Source organism: Phasianus colchicus, chromosome 8, assembly GCF_987193195.1.
Source record: "Phasianus colchicus chromosome 8, bPhaCol1.hap1.1, whole genome shotgun sequence".
Lineage (NCBI taxonomy): Eukaryota > Metazoa > Chordata > Aves > Galliformes > Phasianidae > Phasianus > Phasianus colchicus.
In genome coordinates, this window is record NC_143443.1 from 21,587,929 (window position 1) to 21,609,137 (window position 21,209).

The window sequence follows — 21,209 nt, forward strand, 5'->3', positions numbered from 1 at the left end:
CATATCATTTCACCCCCAAATGAGTTTATTTTCTGCCTATGTGCTTTCAAGATCAAACTGCACCAACAAATGTCCTAGTAAAGGAAAGACCAAATAGAGTGAAGCTATCTCTATCAGCAGAAAATTATTGAAGACAACAAACCCCTTCAAATTTGAAGTAGGCATTCAGGCCTTAAGGAAACCCTTAGGATTTAAACTCTCTATTTAGTAGGAGCTGTTGAAACAAAAGGATTGTGTTTAAATTACAGATAAATTGATGTATGTCCAGCCTGAGAGGGGAGCAGGGTTTGGGGAATCATTTGTCAGTTATGGTTTCAGACAGTGATTTTGGGGGGCTTTGTAGAGGGAGAAATCCACTGCAAGTTCATGATGTCATCTGAAGTCATCATGAAATTGTGCTCTTGGAAAAGTAATCTGTTTGCAATCGAGACCATGTTGGCTGTACGACCTTGGGCAAGTGAAAGCATGTGGTACACTTCCAGTTCATGCCATGGTTTGTCTGTCACTGCAGTGGGGATGGTAATGATGCCTTTGAAAATAACTTTGAAAATGAAGGCAGTTGAGAGCAAAGGGGCATTATTAAGGCTTGTGGTCATAATAAAAAAACACAGCAATTCTGAAGAGATGTTATAGCAGTGGTATGTAGCAGCTAGGAATCATTTAAAGAGGAGAAATTAGAGGTACATTGTTTAAGGAAGCTGAACCACAAAGGAGTACAAGTTTGGTGCTATACTCTTTGAACTGCTAACTTCACGTTACTTTTGCCAGCTACCATCCTCAACTGTGAGCATATCTTATGTATAGCTTTGTCTGAAACATAAAATCATTTTCTGAAATCAAGGCACACTAGAGCCTGCCACGTCAGCACAGCTATTGCTTGTGTATTTCACTCCACACAGTAGAAAGCCATTCAAAGTTACCAACTCTTCGTATGCACCACATAAATTTGTCTTATGATAAACAACCAAGCCCTAAGACTTCAAGTCTGACTACTTGGAAACATTAGAATACAGTGTATTATGGGGGAATACTTGTATAATACACTGTGCATATCTTACAACAAACACTATATTAAAATAATATTGGAATTCCATGAAGTTCCAGCATTCCTGTCCAACTGATATTTAAGTTAATTGAGTGACTTAACTGCAAATGCAAACAACACTCATACCACATGATAGTTAGAGGCACATAAGAACTTTTGGTGTTGCGATACACAAGTTGAGTATGTTAAGAATTCAGATCTGATACAATACTTGCTAATTCAACAAAAGGCCTTGTCTGTTAGGATCAGATATACCCATGGAGAACAGATGAGATTATCAAAGCAGCAGAACATCTAGCTTTTCAGGTCTACACTTAAGAAACATCAAAAGCTCAGACACTGACTCATCCGCAGCACTGCTTCAGTTTTTGCTTCTACAAAGTAGAAATTTTAAGAAAGCTGTCTTTAGAAAAAGATGTGGACTATAATTACATCAATTGAAACTATGCTTTGTAGGAATAGTTCTCCATGATTACTTCTTGGCATGTGGAGGAAGGCTGACTTTTAACGTAAGTCTTTCGTTCATGTAATACCCAGTGCAAACTCTGAGCCACCTATGTCTCTTCTGTGAAGGTAGGAGGCTGTAATAGGAAGCCAACTGCAAGTTATGTAGTGCAGGGGCATTTGGCTGCTTTGCAGTAGGAAGCAATGGTGTGTTACACCAATCTCTTTCTATATTCACATATCTATGTTTGTACGAATAAGTACTCAAGGAAATTTCTGCCGTTAGTTATTAAAATCCTCATGTTGTAGTAAGGTCATGTAACCATATATCCAGGTCTTCCCCTAATGAGAGAGATACTCTTAAACATGCTCAAACTAAAGCACATGTGCATTTCTGCTGCGTGCAGTGAGAAACTTGGTGCTCCTTGGACAAGTACAGTTGATTGTTAACTCTATTGTTAATCTTATTTTAAGCTTGTGCAGAAGTTGCAGAAGATACAGCCTGCCTAAGGTTTTATCACAAAGGAAAGTGGGTGTTCAATTTCTTTAGATATTGGTAACTGTCTTGATGGCATCAGGTTTTCCATCACATGGCTCGTTATTTTGAGATAACTAAACAAGACAAATATTGAACCCTGGCACCATTTAAACGATTTTAGATCAGTGCTAAATTGTGAATATTGAGAAAGGTAACTCTCTTGTTTCCTCAGTCTGCCAGACTCTACAAGTACGCATCCCAATATTTCAGTAATATGGAGAGGGTACACAGCAAGAAATGCATCAAGAGTAGCTTTACAAGGGAATATTTGTGCTTGCATGAAGTCTTCCAGGGAGAGGCACTTGCAAATGGTTTATGAAATAATATTCAGTGTTTAAATAGGAGTTGTTTTCAGAAAACAAACAAACACACACACACATTTTTAGTATTTCTTTCTTGGGAAAAAAAGAAAAAAGTTCCTATGACCTTAATCTGAAACAGGACTTCTTGAACTACGCAGGAAAACAGTCATGATGAAAGAGCCTTGAGGTACCAGCTCCGCCAGCACATCAAAGCAGGCACACTAAAAATACTCCAGTAACGATTGGCTTCTGCATTTTTTCCCCACTCAAATCCTGTATTTAAAGTTATCCTTCTTTATTTGGGATGCTTCCCTGCTACTCAGTTCCCCCTATTCTATCAGACCTTTCGAAGACCAGGAAATATCACAGAACTCAGTCAGAGTCAAATTCACACAACACTGATTAAACCATTAAGCAATGAATCCAACTTTCCTAATTCCCATCGGGTTCGTACACCTTAATGAGAAAAAACTATTTTCTTAAAGCGCTGAAAACAGAAACTTTTAAAGCGTTTCCTTGCTCCTTGCAGAAGGAGCAGACACGACGCGTCGTTGCTCTGAAACCTGCGGCCGACCAACCGCCGCGGAGCCGTATTGACCCCCCACACTTCCCCGTACCACCGGCAGCCGTCAGCGCCCGGGGCCGCTCCGGGACCTCCGCCAGCGCCCCGACAATCCGCGCCCCGTGCCGCAGGATCCCGGAGGGGAGCGAGCCGAGACCGACCCCTACCTGAACTTTTCCCCGGCCGGCACGGCGAGCTTGTTCAGCTTGTCCATGCTCCGTGCTGCTCCTGCAGGGCGCGGCCACGCTCCTCCCGGTGCCCCGCAATAAGCACAGCGGGAACTTCCCTACCCGCAAGAGCCCACGCAGGGCAGAACCGCGGCCGTGTTCGGGTGTTGAAGCCTCTCCCTGTCCCAGCCGCAGGCGCACGCAAAGGACGGACCCGGTGCTGGGACGCCTGGCCCGGCCCCTCCCGGCCCGCCCCCGCCCGGCTTGCGGCGCGCACAGGTGGGAATTCCTCCGGAGATGGGCCGGCCCGGCGCGGGGACTGGGGCTGCGGCGACCTGATTTCCCTCTGCTCCTCACCGCTCTTCCCAGTGGAGATGCACCCTGCGTGCTGCTGTGGGAACTTGTTGCAACAAAACTAGAGATCACCGTATGGCTCCCATCCTTTTGGATATCACTGGCAGGAAAATAGAGATTTTTCTTCTCTCTCATTCTAAACTAAACCCTGATCCTTCCAGCAGCACAGGGTGAAGCCATTCCCACCCAAAATGTAAGCAGGCCTTCTGTGTTTAAAGGCTCTGATACCTCAGTCTGGATTTGGTTCAGCGATTTTTTCCTCTTTAAAGGTGATGTTATAGGCAGCTGATTTATTTTTGAGGGTCATTGTAAGCAGGTAGTCATGCTCAGGCTTTGTCCTGAAGATGTGATGAATGGACTTCTTGAATTCTGTACCTTATGTACTGTTGCCAGTCATTTCTTTCCATATCTTTGGCCTCTCTACGGCTCAGTTTAGAAATTCAGGCTGGTCTACGCTTAGGAAACCTACTTATTTATTTCTCTATTTATCTGTGATTCTTGTTATTTCTTAAATGTACTTTGAAATACATTAACAAATTCAAACAATATGTTTTCGTTAGTACAGTATGTTTTGATTACACTGGGAGGTATTTCTTGGGGAGATTCTCCTTACACTTGAGCCAAATGTTCACTTGGATGTTTCCTCTCCTCCCTAGGTTTGACTGATTTTTTTTCTTGTGAATGGTGTAGTGACAAAATGTGCTTTCCTGATTGGTTCAGGTGACTGTGGGGAAACAGTCTGCCATGAGCTGTATGTCTTTGCTAGCAGTATTGTTCTGATCTTGGCATGGCTGATGTCTTTGGTCTCTGAGCCCTCAACACAGTTTCTCTGTGAAATTTGCATATGGTACTTCTCTAGGCCCTTAATGAACAAATTACTCCTTGGGGTATCTTATAAACTTAATAGGCTTTCAGTAGTAACATGATAGTATTGCATTTTTTTTACTACACAACATCTGTGGAATTCCACCCCACATTATGTCTGGTTACAAACTGGATGCCTTTACTAGATATCTTTTTACTCTCTAAATGTTGTTTTGGAAATCAAGGTTGCACTCTGGTAATGTGAAAAAATAGATGTAAATCAGTTGCAGTGTCACATTACTTTTTGCTTATGTAATCTTCCTGCTATATCTATATATATATGGAAATACAAGCTTGCTCAGCAGATTCTTAGAAGCAATTGACTATCATAGAGATCCCAAACTGGAGTCCTTCTCCTTATGGATCTCTGCCATTCAGTCACTCAGTGCACTGCTTTCACCTCATCTCTTCCTATGTCTTCTATGAGTCTTCTATGACTCATCAGTTCATAAGTTTAGTTTTAATGCTCTACAGTGCTCAGTGCTTTCCTTTCTGTCTTGGCAGCATTGCTCCCAGGGCAACCCTCTGTTCCAACCCTCATCCCTTATCTCTCATCCCTACCTTCTGCTGGCACAAGCAGTCTGTGTAGCTGCACAGTGAAATGGAGCAGGGAAAATGTCCTCTGCAAGTCATCTAGCAAAATGTAACAAAAAGGGTGGTTTTAGTTGCATTCCGTGCCTTGATATGGTTCAGTGCACAGATGTTTGCCAAGATGCAGCACAGGGCAGAAGGAGGGTGTGTGGCTGTTTAAAATGGTACCACTGCCAAGAAGCTACTCCCGAGGAAGTCCCTGTTGCACAACTTTTATTCATGAGATTTTGTGGCATCTGCCATGAGGCCTGTCCAAGGGTCAGCTGGCTTGTTTATTCCATGCCCACCTGGCCCAAAACACAGCCCTGCTTCACTTTAATATCTGCAAAGAGTTCACAGCAAAGCCTAACAGCAATAAAAAACAAAACAGATAACTAGTTATTATTTCCTACTAGTCTGCTAGGGCATGTCCCTCTGAATAACTCACTCAGGGCACATCTTATTTCCTTTTATATCCACTCCCACCAAGATGTACTGACGCATTCTTGGGGAGAAGAGTCCTGCCCTAGATTTAGCAGAAGCTTCTAGTACCAGGCCATGTGGTCCAGGCTGCCTCTTTGCTCATGCAGAACATAGACAAAGAATAAATTACCCTCTTTCTCCTGAGAAAGCACATATGTTACCACATAGTTATTTCAAACCCATGGCAACTGAGAGAAAGCAGTTTCTCCTGACAATCTTGAAATATGCTTTTCCTGGGAAACTAAGCAAGAGCCACGTGCAAGTTAAGTCCTGAAACTAAGAGAAGGAAGTCACCCACCCCTAAATGTCAAAGGAAGCCTTTCTAGCTACAGTGAATTTCCTCATCTTCCCCAATTTATATGTATGTATACATAAAAACCTTTGGATCTAGACTCTGTAACCTCACCAGGAAATGGCTAGAGCCTATTTAGCTATTTCTGGTCTGCCTCCTGATCAGCCTACCTGGCCATCTCCCCAGTACTGGAAGGATTCACAGGGTAGAACAAGATATGACAACCACTGGAGAAAAATCCTAAATAAAGAACACACCCAAGCTCCTCCAAACAGCCACAGGCTTCTTTTTTTTGCTCAGCTGATGGTTTCAAAGTCCAGACTTCTGGCATATTGGGACTGACAATGTTTGTGGTTGTGAAGGTTTCTATATAGTCCTTACAGAACCAATCTTCTTTGCAGACCATGGGGACAGGGCAGCTCTTCCCTCCCTTCAAGGTTACTTGTCACCTTGAAACAGGGAGGCAGGACCACTCTCGCCTTGGCTCCAGGAACCTGAAAGGCCTGAAGTCATGCTATTTTTGTAGCTGTAACCCCAGCAACTGTACCTCTCTGAGCCAAAATGCTCATTTGGAGAATGCCAAAGAGGAACTGGAATTTCTTTTACTGCGTGAGTGGCATCTTGGCCATAATGGTGGTTAACATGAAACCCTCCTCACCAGCCATGATTGCTGGTTGTGGCAGAGGGGAATTTCTTTTGAGGGATGCCTGTGCCACCTCCTTGCTTCCTGGCATATATGGGGCCAATGGGGACAGTAGGCTGGCACAGCCACCTCAAGCTCTTCAGCTCAATGGTACTTTAATATTTTAAGAACCTGCATTCATATGCATCTGCTGTTTTTTTGTGGTTAGGTAGTTAGAAGTATCTTCATTTTCCTGTGTATGGCTGCAAATGTGCAGGGTGAATTCTTAGCTCCATTTCTCAAAACAGGTAATATAAGATTTGCTAGTATATTCCCATGGCGAGATGGCTCAGAGAACATGCATAATTTTTTATTTTTGATGCTCAAAATGCCATTGAAACTTTGGGGAAAACCTTCCTAATGCTGGGACAGATTATCTAAATGCTACTGCCTGTTGCAACATCATTTCCTCATCACTGCAAGTATTGTGGTTTAGTCTGGGTTTGCCTCTTTCATCCTCTCACAATATGACTGTGTACTTCTCCTCTTATGCTCTAAAATGAGAAGATTTCAAAGACCAACTTCTTTATCTTTTATAGTTTTGTGCTATTTTCTGCTGTTTGTTTCCCTCTGCTCATTCTTTGTACAGGCTGCCTCAGTGCTGGAATGCTCTGCTTTCTTTTTAGGACTCATGAGATAACAAAAGCATAGTCAAATCCAGAGTTGGTGAAATGGACTTTGGAACTATGAGTACTGTATCTTCATTTGGTCAAAATTTGTAAATGGACTGATATTTCCTGTTTACACTGGGCTCCAGCTTTATGTGCCCTATTGTATTTGAGTACCTCCAGTGGTGTGTTCAGTTCTAGGCACCACAATAAAACAGACACAGCACTGTTAGATAGCATCCAAAGGAGGGCTACAAAGATGGTGAAGGGTCTGGAGGGCAAGGTGTATGAGGAGCAGCTGAGTCCCCTGGGTTTGTTCAGCCCAGAACAGGGGAGGCTGAGGGGAGGTCCCACGGTGACCTACAGCTCCTCACAGAGAGTGGAGGGGCAGCACTGAGCTCTGCTTTCTGCAAAGTGACAGGAAGGGAATGGCATGGAACTATATCAGGGAAGGGCCAGGCTGGGAATTAGGATGTTTTTCACCAAGTGAGCAGTCGGCCACTGGAACAGCCTCCCCAGGGCAATGGACATGGTCCTGAGCTGCTGGAGCTCAAGATGCATTTGGACAATGCTCTCAGATGCAAGGTTTGAATTTTGGGTGGTCCTGTGTGGAGCCAGGAGCTGAACCCAGTTTGATCCTTTTGGGCCCTTTCTTACATGGGGTAGTCTATGATTCTGTGATTGTTAAGATTATCTGTGGCTTGACTTTGCTTCCCTGAGTAGACAGAAGACTTCTATAGCAGAGACAAGAGACCAAAAGACTTGTCTGAAGCATTCGAGTCTTCGGGAAGTGGTGTTCCTAGATCAGAACAAGTACATTCATCCATAGCTAATAATTATGGGGAAACCATTAGCCAAAAGCCAGAGTGTGATTGCTATCAGTGACAATGCTGGTGGTTTTCTTGGCTGGAGGTTACTGACTGATTCTTCTGATGGCTGCTTTTTCTGATCACTGAAGTTAATGCTGTCTAGTTCAATTCCCTCCAGTATATGATTTGTATGATGACTTTGGTTTTCTCAGGGATTGCTGCTGAAGCTGCTGATATATTAATAAACAGGCATATAAAATATTAGCTGTACATTTCTTCCTTTTAAATTTTCAAATTCTGATGATAACATCTTTCTAGGGAGACCATTCTAATCATTGTCTTTGTGCGGATCACAGATTATGACTATGTGTATCCTAGGGAACCCAGGAGCCTGTTTGATTTCCTGATATTGGTCTGCAGCTGAAGCCACATCCTGCCTGCATAATGGGATGAAGCTCAGTGATGCAACAGCATCTACCCATAGCTTTGTCTGTGTGATGAGAAAGCCTAGGAATGTGTCCCCTGCAGGAGCTGTGGCACACAGGACAGGTGGGCAATTGGGCTGCAGAGATACCATGAGAAGTCCAAGCCAGTATACAGATAAAAGCCTTAGTTTTAAGCTGCCATTTCTGTTCATCTATGATTTCACATAGTTAAAAGACCAAGCTGAGTACTGTAAACTGTATCACGTAGCATAAAAAATAGCAATTGGAATGTGAATAAAAATAACTGCAAATAGATTAATTTTAGATATAAATTTGAAGAAAATCTTCTTTATGTTTATTTTTAATGTTTTAAGAAGACAGTGATGCATCAAAGAATCTCAAAGAGATATGCATGACTATTTCAAGAGGAAAATATTTTTTACAGATTATATTAATGCTCACAGATACAGTTTAATGCCTTCAGTGTATATTAAATAGCTGAGAAACCCAATTTGAAGTAAGCAATCAGTTTGATAACCGGGTTTCAATTTTATTTGTAACATGGCCATTTAAGACTCACTTTTTCTCTCAGTCTTGTTTGAAAACCCATTTCTTAACCCCTTCTCAATTAGTAAAATCTTGTCTCCAACATTAAGAAAGAAAATTGTGCCAAACAATATTCTCAAAGATACACAGAAGTCGAGATGGTAGTTGCTCTTTGTAGGAAAGAATTCTTCAGATGGATTAAATGTGCAGCCTGTCCTGCTCAGCAGTAGTGCATTTGCTTCACCACTTGTGGGGAACCAGAAGATATTGCACAGTTATGATTGTATGATTCTATGATTTAACCCTTTAATGGACAACTTACTGAGTTTTTGCTTGGCTTTTCCTTCAGGGATTCTTGACAAAAGACCAACAGTGTAAGCTTTCCTGAATAATATGTAAAATGAAGAAGGAGAATCCACTTCAAAATTCCTGCCTGATGTTACTGTCTTGATGTCATCTATCTTAGAGATAATTCTCGCTTCCTATCTCTCTCTCAAACTCTGATAATTGCTTCAGAAAGAGTGTTTATTCATATGTAAAGACCTCGGTTTAAAATTGGAATATGTTTGAACTCTGTGCAACTATTGGGGTAGCATTAAAGATCATTGAAACAGTGTAATGTGAATGTAAATGTGGACAGTCAGAGGAAGGAATTTGGCTCGGTCAGTTTGTGCTCACATGAAAGTCAGAAAATAACTAATACAGGTCTTTTTTTAAAGGCTGTGGAAGTTAGTGAAAATAGCTCAACTTGCTCCCACTTCTGTCTGAATTGGAAAATAATCCAAATTCATAAAACCTGATTCTGAGCTGGAATCTGTAGCAATGCTCCAGGCTTGCTATTTTAAAGAATTCTGTACATATTTGGTCTCTTCCACTTTCAGAATATCCCTAGCAAGCTGTGCCAGCAATATGCAGTGGGGATGGAGAGAGAAGGGGAAATAATGCCTTTAGCACTAGACTGTCACGTGCTGCCTGGGTGGGTTTTGTGCTTGATCATCCGGCTCTGAATGCAAATTTGTGGTACGTGATGCCATGCCAAAACTACTCAAACCTTATTGTCTAAAACGGTGCCACTTTAGAGTTAGTTTTGTTTCCCCTTGATATCTATTTCAGTTGATGCACTGCCTACTTAACTTACCACTTAGTGTCCTATGGCTGGTGTTTGGAAACCATGAGTTTATGGAACATGATTTCTCATGACTTTCTATGTATTTATTACTTTCTGATTGCTATAATCAGTTGAACACACTGCTTCATGCTTAAAATAATACATCTCTCTTTTTTTTCCAAGCATTGCTCCCAGGCTCTCGCTATCTAGACAATTTGAATGATTTCTTTTTCTACTTTCAGACTATAGATAAATGTTTTAAACTAGAGAATGCTACTTCTTATGCAGGAAAAGATACTAACAGACAGTTAGTTTTGTCTTAACAGATGAGAGGAAGGTACACTTCTGCTCCAAGAATTTTTATATAATATTCATTTTCATAAATTGTAATTTCTTTACTGTGGGTCAAATAGCTCAATGCCATAATGTTTATTTTGAAAGATTCTTAGCAGCAGCCCTAGGATTACAGCTTGTTTGTTATCGCTTTAGCTATTAAATACTGATGCCAATACTGAAGTTATTCAAATAATTATTCTTAGAGTATGCATTTGAAAATGAAACTACAAGTTTAATTGAATGGATTTGGATTTGCCTTTAAGCTCAATGGAGGAAACATACATGTACTATGGGGTAGGCAAAGTTATGAAATCAGTAAATTCAGTAGGATTTTCTCATGAAGGGGCTTCTGAGCAAACTTATTTTAGCACCTGTGAAGAACACATGTATTATTTCCCTGGGGACAAACTCACTGTGTGAAAAGCTGCGCTTCTGCTTTTCCGTTTTACCATCATCTGTTCCACATGCACAGAAACAAAACTTGCTCCTTCAGACAAATTATTTTGTGTTAAACTGAAAGTGCTGGAAGTCCGATTGCCTTGGAGGTAGTGACCTGTGCTGGAGCCATCTGCAAGCTTGGGGAAGAAAAGTGCCTCTGAAGAGCAGTGCTACTTCTTGGTCTGCAAACCTTAACCTCCTCCAACCTTAACTAATGAGTGACTGCAATGGAGACGTTCACAGCTGAACAGCTTTCCCTCTAAGTGTCACCATGGAACTGAAGCCACAGTGGCATGGGCTCCTTAGCAGCCCAGCAGTCCTTCCTTCAGGTCTTTTTAAGCACCAGTTGGAGTTCACATATACAGTGTTAATAGCCTAAATATGCTTGCCTCTCTGCTGACAAAAAATCACTCTGTATAATTGCACAGACAAAAGCTTGCCCTAAAGGAGTGCCTGAAAATGAGGTTACTTTTGAATAGTGCTGATACTGCTGATATGTATCATAATGTCTTTGGTACCTGGAAGATGCTGAAAGAACAATAGTTTTTTTAAACTACTTCTCTCCTGCACTGGTCTGTAGTGCATACAGCCTGGGAAAACAGTTGGCGTAACTCTAAATTACTCAGAAACAGAATAACTTTTCCTACTTTTGTTGGTTATCTGTTCGGATTTGAAATCTGGAGGCAGAACAGGAGGAGATGTTACAGAGGAATGAAAATGAGATAGAAATCTATATCTAAAAAGACATATATAAAAATTTGATTATAAATTATATTGCATAATAATAGTCTTATAATAATACTCTTATTTATAAACATTTATCGTTTTTCATTAGTTGATGTTCATAGAATAGTATAATGGAATCATTAAGGCTGGAAAAGAACCACTAAAGTCATCCAATCCAACTATCAACCCATCTTGTTCTAATAAGGAACAAGAAGAAGGTTACTACATTGAGGAAATTACAGTATAAACATTTTGGGAGGATTAAAGATAGTTTCTAGCTGGGTATTTTAGAAATAATGCATACAGGTGATAATTTTATGAAGTTTTTCATTTCTGAACACTAGTGGATTTCACAACACCTGCAGTATGGACTTGGCTACCTAAATCTTCTCCATGTTGCAGAGCTCTGTCCCAGGTGTAGCAGAAATGCTGCATCATGGTTTGAAGCAGTGATTGAGCACCTGGTGGGAAAGTGGGGCTAGCCTAGGGGAGCTCAGGTGCATGCAATTTATCTGAGTGACTGGAAGGAGTGGAGCCAGGATCCACCCCTTCCCAGACCTCATTTAAGGGTTGGCCGTGGAGGTGAGGATGTGTTGCTGGAGATTTCTGCTTACTGGAGGCTTTCTAAAGGTAAGTAGATTTTCTTCCTTTGTTTCTGTATGTATAGCTGTTGCATTTGGGCTTCTCCTCATTTGCTGTAGCCTGGGCCTTTGCTGCCCTGCTGTTACTACTGTGATTTCTGTTATGTTGTGGCATTGCACCAGGGTATAGGAATGTTACACAACTGAAATTGTTCTGTTTGCTGTTGCTGCAATAATTTTGATAGAGCAACATGTTTATCAAAAAATCAGTGTTAATAAGTAGGCTGATGAGTGAGAACTAGATTTCAATGTCCTATTTGTAATGATAAGCTATTGAAAAGGCATGTATTGTGTATATCATTTATGCTGAAAAATTTTTTTGTTAGTTATGAGATAAGAATACAGTAGCATTATAATAATGTACTCTGGGGGTAAATATGCATTTTTAAGGTATCACTTCCTTAAGGATTTTAATTCCTTCTCAATTTAAGCCTTACTTACTCAGCTGATAATTTCCACTTCAGTGAAAAGAACCTCCTCAGAGTATCATGAACTACAGGATATATGTATGTAATTATCACTTCTTCCTGGTAAAACTGATTTTATTAATGCTTCCCTGAATTAAAGATTAAAGTGTCTTTCTATTTGTTTCAGTATTTTCCATTGGGTTGTTACAGCAATCCTGCTATTGATGTACCAGTTATGTATATGTATGCAGACTAAGTTCCCCCTCCCCCCCCCCCCCCCCCCCACGCTTGTTTGCTCCATTATTTTCTTCTTTCCTAGGCCATTGGTGTTTTCTAGTACCACAAAAGTCATGTGAGTTAAACCTTCAATCTGACTTAAGGTTGCTTTTCTTTAAATGGAAGTAGCCAATACAGAAGAATACTAGACTGAAAAGGGATACTGCACAGGAAGATTAGAACTTTAAGAGTTGTAGAAAAGATTTTAAGCCTGCCCAGGTATCTATTGGTGCTATGCCATGGGGATTTACTTCAAGATGGTTTTGGTACATTTGTTGTGAATGAACAGTGCTTGAAGTCTGTACATAAAGTGCTGCTTTCCCAAACACCAGTATTCTGGTCTGTAGACTCTGCAAAGTATATTGCAGTTATACGTATAGCAAAGACATCTCTGCCTATTTTTTTCCAGATGATATTTAAGCCTACCTACCTGTGGGCTATATGTTTCTTTAAAAAAAAGATTTGCTAGATAAGCAGATAGTAATTAATTTTTTCTTAAATGTTATTTGTATCTGTAATGTAAAAGGAATATAGCAGTACTTCAAGCAATACAACTGATCCTGTTACTTCTGTGATCTTATCTATTAATAAATTCTTGCAAAAGCAACAGTGGCCTTGTTCTCTCATGTTTCTTCAGAATACTGTTGCTGGTATGTTGTTGCTTGTTGTTGGTATTTACTGCTAAGTTTACTTAATTGTATCAGCTAGATCAGGGATTTATAAGAGGATCTGGTGACTTTTATGGAATGCCTGGTAAGGCAAAGTAACTGAAATGGTGAAGTATTTTTAGGTTACTGTCAGTACTGTGAGCTTTGTAAAATAATAAAAAGCTGTGAAACTGATCAGTAAGGAACTAAATAGGAGAAATGACAGAACTGTGGTAGCAGGTGCCTAGAGAAGCTAGGTACCAGAATTATGAAGAAGAAACCAAGACTTAATGCCTCATCAAGGGAGGCCATTTAAAATGTACAGTGATATCAGCTGCAGGAGAATAGTACTGTTCCATTATCATTTTTAATATCAGTCTCAGACCAGCATAGCTTTGGACTCCTCAGCTCAGGGGAATGTTCTTTCCATTTGCCCTCCAGAAGGTAAGAAATAACCTGAGAGAGGTGGTCTGAATAGTCCTAAACTGCAGCACTTTACAAAGAAGGTTGTGCTATTGTGCAGTGACTGGCTGTATTCTGGCCTTAAAGCATTTCATCTCTTCAAGAAATCACAGCATAACTAAATTTTATTTCTGAGAATTATAAACAAGCACCAAGAGCATAACATCAAAGTGTTTACACTGTGTGCTGGAGGATGGTGCCAGAGCTGGTAGTAACTGAGCGTTCTCTGGGACAAGGAGTAGTCAAGGCACTTCAGGTCACGTGCTGTGTCTAGCAATGCCGCTTTTTTGCTTTGGCAGCTGAGCAATTTCTTTGCTTTGTGCTGGATTTTCTGCACCTATGCAGTGAGTGTGCAGCTTCTCTGAAGCACTGGAAGTTAGAGAAAGCTAGCACGGAGGTGGTCTGGGAATCAATTCAAATTTCCTCTGTATGTTCAGTGTGGTACTGTCTGTGTGTAGGTGGCTGCATGGGATCTATCTCCAGAGACCCCCCGTTGCTCTGAATCAAGTGTTAATGCTATCCATTATGTGCATCAGTACCCTCATGGCAGTGTCCATATTGTTTCTATGGTGTTTCTTTATTCTTCACATCTGCTTCACTGTTGGAAAGATTTTATAAGGAAGGTGCTAGTAGAGAGGTGTTTGTTTACATGATTTCTAAGTTTGTCTGGAGTAAATTGAAATATGTTTTTGGTGAATTTAGTAATTCTATTGAGCCTCCACCAGTTGCTGTGCTACCAATTGAGTTTCAGGTCTTGCATTTATATTGCATAAAGGACTGTGGTGTGATTCCTACCACTTGCACTTCATCTTTCACCAGCCCAGCTGTGTTGCACTGACCTTACTGAGACTGTTCCAAGTGACTGGTTGCTGCAGGCACCAACTGTCTGGCTTGCAGCTGCAATAGGCCTTCCTGTCTGTAACTTCTTGCTGCTTATCTTGTTACTTCTCTACACTGCTTGTCTAGCTCACACCATTTTGCTATAGTGAAGTTTCCATGGCCTAGTATCTTATATCAACTTTTCAGCATCTTCTCATTTCTGAATTCATCAAAATCCTAGTGACTGCCTTCATCACCTTACTGCGTGGACCCCTGCCATCAAAGCACAAGCAGGAGAACTGGGAATGATGCTCTGCATGCTTGCAGAAAGCAAGAAAACATTTTCCCTCATTTCCATAGAGGCTAGTCTGAAGTAAGAAGAACAGAACATCTCTCCTTTGGTCAGCATAGGTATGTATTAGTAGCATGCTATAGATTAAAACCTGTATATATGTTTTTTTTCAAAAAAAAAAAAAAGGCTCCTGTTTGGAGACTTAGAGAAAAGTGAGACAAGTCATCTGCTCTGACTTCTGTGCAGCATTTGAGCATTTTGAGCTTGGGCACATATGGAATTCTACTAAAATGAGATTATATATAAGCAGTTCTTCACGCTTCATTGCTTGAATGAGCCAGGAGTTATTTTCTTTTGAGTTTTGAGTCCCAGGTGCAGTGCCTTCTGACTACCAAATGTGATTTTCTAAAAGGGAAGAAAGAGCAGTGAATTGAAACTACAACTACCTGTTCTGTGTGGTCTGAGTACAGCCTTGTAATAGAGAAGAGCAAAACAAATTAACGGCCAGGGTGGAGGCAGAAGATCCTGTTCAGGCACAGGATGACAATGAAGAACTGGTTTGTGAGTCAGGCAACAGCTTACACTGCTGGTTCTGCTTCTGCCTTTTTGTGCAAACATGGAAAGCTCATTCTCTGTGTTCAGAAGGTGACCTCTCGTTGGTTTCTTGTTTTTGATTGTTTTGCTTTCTTGTTTTTGTTTTTTTTTTCTGATATCCAACTTCAGTTGCTCTGTAACTGATACTTTTTTCTGGTTGAGGGTATGAAAGAGAATGTCTCTTTCACCACAGCCTGGTGAGAATGAGCTTGCTGATACTGAGCTGGGCTCTCCCTTCAACTGGACCTCTTTTTGCTTTGTTTCTGATAGGCTGATCAACTCTTGCTCTTGAAAGTGGGTTAACAGACATATAGTATTATTTAGCACCAGTGTGCCCCACCTTTATTAAAAAAACTATGATTTGATTTGCTTAACTTTCTTAAATTACCATATCCAGTACCAAAGCAACACTGCTATTACTGTAACTCCATCAGAAACAACATCACATAGATGGCTATAGTAAGCACTACAGGAGGACATTTCCAAGGTGTACTAATTTTAATTATTCAGAAGTTGTCCTGAACAGGCTCTTGAAGAGAAAGTAGTGGACAGTCATGGGGTAAAGAAGAGGAGGAGAATCTGGAGACCATTCTAGGCTTGTGCTGGTTTCTATATTTGTATGGTGCCAACTGAGTCTGCAACCTGTGCACCTCTCCGGATTTTCCTAACTTGTACTGGGAGGAAAAAATGTGCCATATGAGATATTCATACAGGTTCAGACTGATTTCTATAGCAGGCATCAGGAGTGTCAGGAGAAAAAATTGAGTTTTCTGTGATATTCTTATCCCATTAGGTAGATCTCTGAACTCCAGATGAAATCAACTGATATCAATTAGACTACATTTATTATTTGATTGGAAATGTGATTTTTTTTTTCACTGTTTTCCCATCCTTTCTCAATTATTTCACTGAGCTTTTTGGATGCATTTTTCATTACGGAGGAGGGACTCAACACTGATTTTAAATGTGTTTTCTCCTCTGTGGTACAACAGATCTGTAACCCTGAGATACTCATCATTGCCATTAGACAGAAATATTTATGTTGCAGCATATACATAAGGAAAGCCCTTCATTGTATCCTTCATTGTATCTTCTTTCTATAGTGTCCAGGGACAGGAATATGATTTGCAAAACCAGAAAAAAACATTCCCAGGTTATTTCTACTCTAACCACACCTGTGACACTGCAGTGTGGCAATTACTTCTATTGCTATTTGGAAAACTAAGACTCCGGTAAATATCTGGATACTGGAACTCAAGCAATGTGATCTTCTATATTTTCAAGTTGTGAGTGAAACATTTGCTACTATGTATACCTGTTTTTGAAATACTGAATTGCTATTTCATTTACAGGCTCTGAAACACAGGTTCTTGTATACAGGCATCACTTTTTTTCCTCTATAAGCTCTGTCAAATGTAGATTCAGGCTACCTCTTTATTTTTGGTAACAAAGACTAGTTTGTAATGATGGTTACTTCTCATGAGCTTTGTTTAGTATCCCTAATGCAACTAGAGCTGATGAAATTGTGTTGTGAGAAAGGCCACTGTAGTAAGGTCTTCTAAACACCATATTTGCTGAAAATATTCTTCATTTAAAACTTATAGGGATGCTGCAGGACAGGTGAGACTGCTGCCTAAATACTGTTGCTCTGAGTCTGTTCTGATTGCAAACAAGTGATACTGGACTGGCAGGAAGCTGGTCAATATCTAAAAGCACAGGACTGAACACAAGGTGATACACATACTGCTCTTCAGCTGGACAGACTACTAGCTAAAATGGCTTCTTTACTGGGTTTAGTTTTTGTTCTACCTAGAACACTTTTAATGTACTTCCACCTTGTGTCTTTCTGCCTTTATTAGGAAGAAAATTTGTATAAAAGTTCTGTGTGGTTGCAGACTTAGGAGGATATGATATACAGAAATATTTTCTCCCCTGTATAATTTTACTGATACGTGGTTTTTCAATATAAAACAGTTGCATAAAATATGAATTCACTGTTCATCTAAAAATATCAAATGTTCTTGTGCTTAAGTGTTGGGCAGTGTATTTTGCCAAGGTTAACTAACATGAACTTCTAGCAAATCTCAGGAATACAGTAAAGTTTGACGAGCAGGCTGGGTTGGATTTCCTTAAAATGAAGAAAACACCCAGTTATAGATTCACAGAACTGGAATGTGTCTGTTTTCCTTCCTGTGTTCTGATTCTGATTACTGATGTGAACTGGGCACCTGAGATGGGTAAGGCTGTGATTTCAGGTTCAAAACCATGCTGCCTGTGATGGTGCCACAAGGTTTTTAATACCATGGTCTTAATCTTTCAATTCTTCCACTGTTAAATTCTGGCAAAACACTTCAAAAATGATTTAAGAGTTTTGTCTGGTTTTGGATTCAAGATGGTGTGTTGAACAGTCTTGCCAGAAGAGTGAAAGTGATCCTTTTAGCAGACCTGGGAACAAAACATGCTATTGAGCTGTGAAGACATCTTCCTTCTCAGACAACTGTGTTATACAGAAGTCTCATGACAGAATGGAAGAATTGCTATAATGCGAGTGTCTATTGCCCCCTTTCTGCTACAAGAGGAGTGTTATACTTTGTCTCTAAACATATGATGCCTGACTAGACCTTTGTCATGTATTCAGTGTCTAGCTTTTCTGTAAATAATAGACAAAAATGTGGTTTAAAGTCAACATGTGTAGTACATATAAATAGATAGTATTTATTTTTTTCCTCCTTTAGAGTATATATGGCTACAATGAATGTAACACTAGAATGGTTAGATACTGGGAACCTCTTTTGGTCTCTCTTAGATACCATTTTTGTGGAGATATCATTTTATGAATACATATTTTCTGACTTTGCAGCTCTGGGCTCTTCCACTTTGAGAATAATTTGAGATTTCTAAAGTGGCATTTAATCTACACAAAGAACTACTGAAAGCAAGGAGATAAACCTAAGTATTTAGACATAAAACATTCAGCCTGAGTCAGCACTGGTATTTAAGGGCAACAGAGCAATTAAAAATCCTTTACAGTATATCCCAAGGAGAGGGGTGAACCTTTCCTTGTTCAATACTGGGACAGAAGTCATCTACCACCAGTGGTTTTCCAGCTTGAAGTTCTCTGGGGTGGGGAAAGTCTGAATGTACAAGATCAGGAAATTTTTGTACTGCAGCATCTCACTTAAAGAGAGAGTAACAGCTGCTTCTGGGCTGCTTGTGCCTCTCTGGGCTGCTTGTGCCTCTCTGGGCTGCTTGTGCCTCTCTGGGCTGCTTGTGCCTCTCTGGGCTGCTTGTGCCTCTCTGGGCTGCTTGTGCCTCTCTGGGCTGCTTGTGCCTCTCTGGGCTGCTTGTGCCTCTCTGGGCTGCTTGTGCCTCTCTGGGCTGCTTGTGCCTCTCTGGGCTGCTTGTGCCTCTCTGGGCTGCTTGTGCCTCTCTGGGCTGCTTGTGCCTCTCTGGGCTGCTTGTGCCTCTCTGGGCTGCTTGTGCCTCTCTGGGCTGCTTGTGCCTCTCTGGGCTGCTTGTGCCTCTCTGGGCTGCTTGTGCCTCTCTGGGCTGCTTGTGCCTCTCTGGGCTGCTTGTGCCTCTCTGGGCTGCTTGTGCCTCTCTGGGCTGCTTGTGCCTCTCTGGGCTGCTTGTGCCTCTCTGGGCTGCTTGTGCCTCTCTGGGCTGCTTGTGCCTCTCTGGGCTGCTTGTGCCTCTCTGGGCTGCTTGTGCCTCTCTGGGCTGCTTGTGCCTCTCTGGGCTGCTTGTGCCTCTCTGGGCTGCTTGTGCCTCTCTGGGCTGCTTGTGCCTCTCTGGGCTGCTTGTGCCTCTCTGGGCTGCTTGTGCCTCTCTGGGCTGCTTGTGCCTCTCTGGGCTGCTTGTGCCTCTCTGGGCTGCTTGTGCCTCTCTGGGCTGCTTGTGCCTCTCTGGGCTGCTTGTGCCTCTCTGGGCTGCTTGTGCCTCTCTGGGCTGCTTGTGCCTCTCTGGGCTGCTTGTGCCTCTCTGGGCTGCTTGTGCCTCTCTGGGCTGCTTGTGCCTCTCTGGGCTGCTTGTGCCTCTCTGGGCTGCTTGTGCCTCTCTGGGCTGCTTGTGCCTCTCTGGGCTGCTTGTGCCTCTCTGGGCTGCTTGTGCCTCTCTGGGCTGCTTGTGCCTCTCTGGGCTGCTTGTGCCTCTCTGGGCTGCTTGTGCCTCTCTGGGCTGCTTGTGCCTCTCTGGGCTGCTTGTGCCTCTCTGGGCTGCTTGTGCCTCTCTGGGCTGCTTGTGCCTCTCTGGGCTGCTTGTGCCTCTCTGGGCTGCTTGTGCCTCTCTGGGCTGCTTGTGCCTCTCTGGGCTGCTTGTGCCTCTCTGGGCTGCTTGTGCCTCTCTGGGCTGCTTGTGCCTCTCTGGGCTGCTTGTGCCTCTCTGGGCTGCTTGTGCCTCTCTGGGCTGCTTGTGCCTCTCTGGGCTGCTTGTGCCTCTCTGGGCTGCTTGTGCCTCTCTGGGCTGCTTGTGCCTCTCTGGGCTGCTTGTGCCTCTCTGGGCTGCTTGTGCCTCTCTGGGCTGCTTGTGCCTCTCTGGGCTGCTTGTGCCTCTCTGGGCTGCTTGTGCCTCTCTGGGCTGCTTGTGCCTCTCTGGGCTGCTTGTGCCTCTCTGGGCTGCTTGTGCCTCTCTGGGCTGCTTGTGCCTCTCTGGGCTGCTTGTGCCTCTCTGGGCTGCTTGTGCCTCTCTGGGCTGCTTGTGCCTCTCTGGGCTGCTTGTGCCTCTCTGGGCTGCTTGTGCCTCTCTGGGCTGCTTGTGCCTCTCTGGGCTGCTTGTGCCTCTCTGGGCTGCTTGTGCCTCTCTGGGCTGCTTGTGCCTCTCTGGGCTGCTTGTGCCTCTCTGGGCTGCTTGTGCCTCTCTGGGCTGCTTGTGCCTCTCTGGGCTGCTTGTGCCTCTCTGGGCTGCTTGTGCCTCTCTGGGCTGCTTGTGCCTCTCTGGGCTGCTTGTGCCTCTCTGGGCTGCTTGTGCCTCTCTGGGCTGCTTGTGCCTCTCTGGGCTGCTTGTGCCTCTCTGGGCTGCTTGTGCCTCTCTGGGCTGCTTGTGCCTCTCTGGGCTGCTTGTGCCTCTCTGGGCTGCTTGTGCCTCTCTGGGCTGCTTGTGCCTCTCTGGGCTGCTTGTGCCTCTCTGGGCTGCTTGTGCCTCTCTGGGCTGCTTGTGCCTCTCTGGGCTGCTTGTGCCTCTCTGGGCTGCTTGTGCCTCTCTGGGCTGCTTGTGCCTCTCTGGGCTGCTTGTGCCTCTCTGGGCTGCTTGTGCCTCTCTGGGCTGCTTGTGCCTCTCTGGGCTGCTTGTGCCTCTCTGGGCTGCTTGTGCCTCTCTGGGCTGCTTGTGCCTCTCTGGGCTGCTTGTGCCTCTCTGGGCTGCTTGTGCCTCTCTGGGCTGCTTGTGCCTCTCTGGGCTGCTTGTGCCTCTCTGGGCTGCTTGTGCCTCTCTGGGCTGCTTGTGCCTCTCTGGGCTGCTTGTGCCTCTCTGGGCTGCTTGTGCCTCTCTGGGCTGCTTGTGCCTCTCTGGGCTGCTTGTGCCTCTCTGGGCTGCTTGTGCCTCTCTGGGCTGCTTGTGCCTCTCTGGGCTGCTTGTGCCTCTCTGGGCTGCTTGTGCCTCTCTGGGCTGCTTGTGCCTCTCTGGGCTGCTTGTGCCTCTCTGGGCTGCTTGTGCCTCTCTGGGCTGCTTGTGCCTCTCTGGGCTGCTTGTGCCTCTCTGGGCTGCTTGTGCCTCTCTGGGCTGCTTGTGCCTCTCTGGGCTGCTTGTGCCTCTCTGGGCTGCTTGTGCCTCTCTGGG

At 43.1% G+C, this 21,209-nt stretch overlaps 2 protein-coding genes across 7 annotated transcripts in view; one reads left to right on the forward strand and one right to left on the reverse strand.

The window, feature by feature from the left end:
* BLNK (B cell linker) overlaps positions 1 to 21,209 on the reverse strand; it is a 111,319-nt gene that overhangs the window by 39,836 nt on the left and 50,274 nt on the right. The window contains exon 1 of one of the 5 annotated variants that reach the window (XM_031597711.2): positions 3,059 to 3,332. The exons of 3 other annotated variants lie outside the window; for them this stretch is intronic. In XM_031597711.2, the coding sequence (XP_031453571.2) occupies positions 3,059 to 3,105 (47 nt within the window). In that variant the 5' untranslated portion in view covers positions 3,106 to 3,332. Of the gene's footprint in view, positions 1 to 3,058; positions 3,333 to 21,209 lie in introns of those variants that run through there. One more of the 5 variants, XM_031597712.2, reaches the window with a different exon arrangement.
* Positions 14,562 to 21,209, forward strand: part of DNTT (DNA nucleotidylexotransferase) — a 163,652-nt gene continuing 157,004 nt past the window's right edge. For both annotated transcript variants that reach the window (XM_090145278.1, XM_090145279.1), the window contains exon 1: positions 14,562 to 14,962. The gene's annotated coding sequence lies outside the window, so the exon portion shown is untranslated. The remainder of the gene's footprint in view (positions 14,963 to 21,209) is intronic.